Source organism: Danio aesculapii, chromosome 7 (genome assembly GCF_903798145.1).
Source record: "Danio aesculapii chromosome 7, fDanAes4.1, whole genome shotgun sequence".
Lineage (NCBI taxonomy): Eukaryota > Metazoa > Chordata > Actinopteri > Cypriniformes > Danionidae > Danio > Danio aesculapii.
The window spans coordinates 56,540,843-56,546,598 of record NC_079441.1 but is presented as its reverse complement, the minus strand read 5'-3'; the positions used below and the strand labels follow the sequence as shown (position 1 = coordinate 56,546,598).

Below are 5,756 nucleotides of genomic sequence, written 5' to 3'. Positions count from 1 at the left end.
TGTACTATGGACATTATATACAGGTTGTATTAGCTATGAACAGATTTACAATAAATGAATATATGTACAGGATGCTATTAATAGCAGAAGTGTGCAGACAAATAAACATAATTACCATATAAAAAAAAGAGTCAGTGAAGTGCCTGCCGGAAGGCAGGAGAGAAAACAGTCTGTGAGCGGGGTGAGAGGTGTCCTTAAGAATACTGCGTTCTCTGCGCAGACAGTGTTTCTTCTGGATGTCCTCTATGGCTGGCAGTGCAGTCCCTGTGATGTGTTGGGCAGTTTTCACCACCCGCTGCAGTGCCTTACGCTCAGCAACAGAGCAGCTTCCATACCAGACCGTGACGCAGTTGGTCAGGATGCTTTCAATTCAATTCAATTCACCTTTATTTGTATAGCGCTTATACAATGTAGATTGTGTCAAAGCAGCTTCACATAAAAGGTCATAGTAAATTGGAACAGTGTAGTTCAGTTTTTAGTGTTTAAGTTCAGTTCAGTTTAGCTCAGTTCAGTGTGGTTTAATAATCACTACTGAGAGTCCAAACACTGAAGAGCAAATCCAACGATGCGCAGCTCTATAGATCCCGAACCATGCAAGCCCGTGGCGACAGCGGAGAGGGAAAAAAAACTTCACTAAAAGGCGTAAGTGAAGAAAAAAAACCTTGAGAGAAACCAGGCTCAGTTGGGCACGATCATTTTAATTTCTCCGCTGGCCAAACGTCTTGTGCAGAGCTGCAGTCTCAGTGGCGGAGGCTGGAAGCTGGCCTCAGTGAAGACTCGTTTGTCTCTGGAGCGTCACAGGAATCAGTCTCATGTTCTCCACTCTTCCATGACCACCACAGTAGCTGCTCAGGATATGGCCTGGTCCAGGATATGGAAACCTTGGGATCATCTCGTCGTTGGTCTTGGATCGAGTCAGTGACTCTGCATAGTCTTAGGGCCTCGGGAAGAGTATCCCCAGGTGGAAATGGAGAATAAAGAAAATAATTAGCGTAGCTGTTGTTCATAGTGTATAAAAACAAGATGCAGAACCTGTGTGGAAGCCCCCTAAGTGGTGCACTAAGTGTATGCTTTACTGAACAGATAGGTCTTTAATCTAGTTTTGAATTGGGAGAGTGTGTCTGAGCCTCGGACGTTATCAGGAAGGCTATTCCAGAGTTTAGGAGCTATAAATGAGAAGGCTCGACCTCCTTTACTCGACTTTGCTATTCTAGGTACTACCAGAAGCCCTAAGTTTTGAGACCTTAAAGAGCGAGTTGGATTGTAGCGAGACAGAAGATTGGTTAGATAAACAGGAGCTAGATTATTTAAAGATTTATATGTAAGAAGCAATATTTTAAATTCAATCTGAAACTTAACAGGCAGCCAGTGTAAGGAGGATAAAATTGGGGTGATGTGATCAAATTTTCTAGACCTGGTAAGAACTCTGGCAGCTGCATTTTGTACTAATTGAAGTTTGTTAATAGAGGATGCTGGGCAGCCAGCAAACAGTGCATTACAGTAGTCCAGCCTAGAAGTCATAAAAGCATGGACTAGCTTTTCTGCATCTGAGATGGATAGCATATTTCGTAACTTAGTGATATTTCTCAGATGAAAGAAAGCAGTTTTTGTGACATGGGATATATGATTTTTAAAAGTTAAATTGCTGTCTAATATGACACCCAGACCTTTTATAGTACAGCTAACGCTAACTTTGTATCCCTCTTATCGTAGGTCGAGTTGTGAGATCTGCTGTGTACAGGATTTAGGCCCAATAAGTAATAATTCTGTTTTGTCTGAGTTTAAGAGAAGATAACTGTTGGTCATCCAGTCTTTAACATCTTTAATACACTCAGTTAGCTTGGACAGTTTAGACGTCTCGTCAGGTTTAGTTGAAATATATAATTGAGTATCATCTGCATAGCAGTGAAAGCTGATCCTATGTCTTCTAATAATGTCTCCCAGGGGTAGCATGTATATTGTAAACAGCAAAGGGCCTAAAACGGATCCTTGAGGCACCCCGTATTTTACTGGGCTGATTTGTGAAGGCTGTCCATTAATATTCACAAACTGGTAACGGTCAGCTAAGTATGACTTAAACCATTGTAGGGCCTGTCCCTGGACACCTGTAGACTTTACGCGGTTAATGAGGATATGCCGCACTAAGATCGAGTAGAACTAATAGCGTCATGCACCCTTGGTCAGCAGCTAAGAGTAAATCGTTGGTTATTTTCACTAATGCAGTTTCTGTACTGTGATGAGCTCTGAAACCTCACTGAAACACTTCAAAAACATTGTTCGTCTGCAGAAAGGAGCATAATTGAGCAGAAACAACTTTTTCTAGTATTTTAGATATAAATGGAAGATTTGAAATAGGCCTATAATTAGCTAAGTTGCTGGGGTCCAGTTGTGGTTACTTAATAATAGGTTTAATAACAGCTAACTTGTAAGGATTTGGAACATGGCCTAAAGATAAAGAAGAGTTGATAACGTTAAGAAGAGGTTCTTCTATAACAGGTAGCAATTCTTTCAGTAACTTGGAATTGGGTCCAATATACACGTAGCTGGTTTAGAGCTATTTATAATTTTGTCTAGCTCTTCCTGTTCTATGATTTTAAAGCACTGTAGGTTATTTAGATTTAGAGGCGTGTTTACAGGATCTGAAGTATAAGGCGGTGCAGAAAGTTTAATATCTCCTATTTTCTGTCTAAAGCCTTCTATTTTATCACTGAAAAAATTCATGAAGTCATCACTACTAATTTGCGGTGGAACATTTTGTTCCAAAGATGACCGATTATTTGTTAATTTAGCGATGGTGTTAAATGAGAATCTAGGATTGTTATGATTATTTTCTATCAGTTTGCGGAGGTGCTCAGCCCTGGCAGATTTTAAAGCCCTCCTATAGCTGGACATACTGTCTTTGTATGCAATTCTAAAGACTTCTAAATTAGTTTTTTTCCATTTACGTTCCAGGACACGGGTTGCTGTTTTGAGAGCGCGGGTATGACTAGTATACCATGGTGTAGTTTTATTCTCTCTAGCCTTTTTTAGTTTGATGGGTGCCACAGTATTTAGAGTTCTAGTAAAGATGGCATCCATACTGCTGGTTACTACATCAAGGTCATTTGCGTTTGCGGGTGCATTTCGAAGTAGAGAAAGATCAGGTAAGTTATTTATAAATTCATCTTTGGTGGATGGAACAATAGTTCTGCTAGGGCGATATATCGGAGAGGATCTGCTAATTTCAGGTAAACACAGCTTATATAGTAAGAGGTAGTGGTCTGTAATATCATCACTTTGTGGTATAATGTCTACATCATTGACCTCAATTCCATAAGACAGAATTAGATCTAGTGTATGCTTTAGGCGATGGGTTGGACTAATAACATTTTGCTTTATCCCTAGTGAAAGTAGTAAGTCCATAAACGCGAGCCCTAATGTGTCGTTAGCGTCATCTATGTGGATGTTAAAGTCTCCTACAATTAGTATTTTATCAGTTTTAACTAGTAAGTCAGAGATAAAATCAGAAAACTCTTTTAGAAAATTGACATAGGGTCCTGGGGGTCTATATATGGTGATTAGAGCGAGAGATAACATAGGTTTTTGCATAGTGTTTGGAAGGACAACATTAAGTGCTAATACTTCAAAGGAGCTAAACATAAGTCCGTTTCTCTGATTAACATTAAGAATATCACTAAAGATTGATGCAACTCCACCACCACGACCAGTTTGATGAGCCTCATGTTTATATAAGAATCCTGGAGGAGTTGCTTCATTTAAACTAATATAGTCATTTTGTTTCAGTCAGGTTTCAGTGAGACAGAGTGCATTAAGATTGTTATCTGTTATTATTTCATTTATGATAAGTGCTTTAGGTGCTAGTGACCTGATGTTTAGGAGACCAAGCTTCATGAAATTTGTATTTTCACTTTTTAGTGGTTTTTCTGGTTTAATTCTTAATAGATTATTTCTGGAGCACACAGTACGTTTGTTTCTTGATCTAATAATGCGAGGAACAGACACAGTCTCTATGGGGTTAGCTAGGTATGCATTACTATTATTTATGTGGGACGAATATGAGTCTGTATGGCTAAATTGTGAATTTTGTGAATTTTTACTTACTAGTCAGATAGAGCGAAGTATTCTGGAGATGTTGTCCGACAGGAGTTCAGCTCCAGCTCGACTGGGGTGCAGCCCGTCAGCGCGGAAAAGCCTAGGACACTCCCAGAAAAGATTCCAGTTATTGGCAAAGAGCAATTTCTGTTCTTCACACCATGTTAATAGCCATTATTAGAGCAAAAAGTCTACTGAACCTTTCATTTCCTCGGTGGTAGGTAGGAAGCGGTCCAGAAACGATGATCTGCGTGGCAGGCGAGGTGCGTCGAACCGTCTCGATCAGGCTCCTGAAGACCTTCTTCAGGATCTCCGTCTGCCGGAGCCCGGTGTCGTTCGTCCCCACGTGGAGGACGACGGCACCGAGGCTCTCGGCAGCGCTCAGGATAGTAGGTATCTGTGCAGAAATATTCTTAACTCGGGCACCAGGGAAGCAGAAAGTGCGTACTTTGTTACCTTTGGAGGAAGCGGAGCAGACGTGGCGCACGATTGAGTCGCCAATGATGGCCACATCGCGACCCGTCTCGCGGAGAGGGGCGAAGCGGTTCTCCGTGGGGATCTCGAACACCGGAGGAGGAGACGTTCTGCCCCGGGACCCGGTAAGCACCTTACGCGGCTGCACCCAGGGGCCGTGGTAGCCGGGTGTTGCCGTGAACGACGCCTGGGAGAGCCGCGCCCTCGGTGCGCTGGGCCTGGACAGAGAAACACGCGGGTTGAGGAAGAAGGAAAAATGTTATTGTATTGAACACTAACCTCAGACGAGCGAGTACGGGTTAAGAGCTTAGCCCTGAGCCCTGCTCGCTTCGTCTCAAGCAAGCGAATCTGGGACTCCACTGCTTCAAGCTCCAGCGCCTCCATCAATGCTTCTCCTGCACTCAAGGACAGACACGCAAGCGACATTGTACAAGGTGAAGAGCAAAGCCAGTAAGTGAGAAAATAAGTAAATGAAAGAGGTTGGTAGCTTTAGCTGACCAGCGGTGCTAGCAGGCTAAAGCTACAAACACCAGGCGGATGCTCGAGAGACAGAACGCTTAAAAGTAGATTTGTTTGTATGAGTGTGTTAAGGGATTGTTCACCCCAAGTAGGAGAGATAAATATTTAGTGAATGAGGAGGTATTTTATGATAAAAATGTAAATTGCGAATCTAAACTCCAAACAAACGCAGCGAAGCTACCGTCCGGTGACAGTGACAGTGACGTCACTCGAGCTTTCTATTGTGCAGCGGTAGAAGTTCACCAAGACTGATGAAAGCTGGTTTGATGAAACCCCTGAATTAATGCTCTTAAGTGCTGATAAAGAATCACTGCATATTAGCTCTTCTCACTGTTTTCTACAAACCACTCTACCACTCTTTCAATATAGCTATTCATTTTACCATATTTAGTATTAATTTTTATTGGTATTTTTGTACTTCATAATTCTCTCTCTACGTACATTTTTATTTCTCTTGTTCTATTTGTTCCGTTTTAATGGGTCTCTCTTAAATTAATTAATGTATTTATTATTATTATTATTATTATTTATTTTTCCTCTCCACCTCAGTTTCTTGTGACATGTACAGCTTTTATTAGGTAGTGAGGTACAGAAAGGACAACACACACTTATATATACTACATTCACAGCGAAAGTGTGATATAGGCATGGCAGCCTGGGCATTGCACTGG

At 41.6% G+C, this 5,756-nt stretch overlaps 1 protein-coding gene and 1 pseudogene across 1 annotated transcript; both read right to left on the bottom strand.

Moving 5' to 3' along the window:
* Positions 1-13: 13 nt before the first annotated feature.
* On the bottom strand, positions 14-5,512 carry LOC130232378 (uncharacterized). The gene is made up of 3 exons (XM_056462238.1): positions 4,549-5,512; positions 4,102-4,489; positions 14-941 (listed from the first exon to the last, which is right to left on the bottom strand). The coding sequence occupies exons 1-2, from the start codon at positions 4,990-4,992 to the stop codon at positions 4,247-4,249; spliced, it is 687 nt and encodes a 228-aa protein (XP_056318213.1). The 5' UTR covers positions 4,993-5,512; the 3' UTR covers positions 14-941; positions 4,102-4,246.
* On the bottom strand, positions 937-4,108 carry LOC130232377 (uncharacterized; annotated as a pseudogene).
* Positions 5,513-5,756: the final 244 nt, after the last annotated feature.

Excerpts from the sequence above, each read along its gene's own strand:
- LOC130232378 (XM_056462238.1), bottom strand. The coding sequence starts at position 4,992 with ATGTCGCTTGCGTGTCTGTCCTTGAGTGCAGGAGAAGCATTGATGGAG. Across the intron at positions 4,490-4,548 it reads CTGCTCCGCTTCCTCCAAAG|ATACCTACTATCCTGAGCGC; the intron begins GTAACAAAGTAC and ends ATTTCTGCACAG.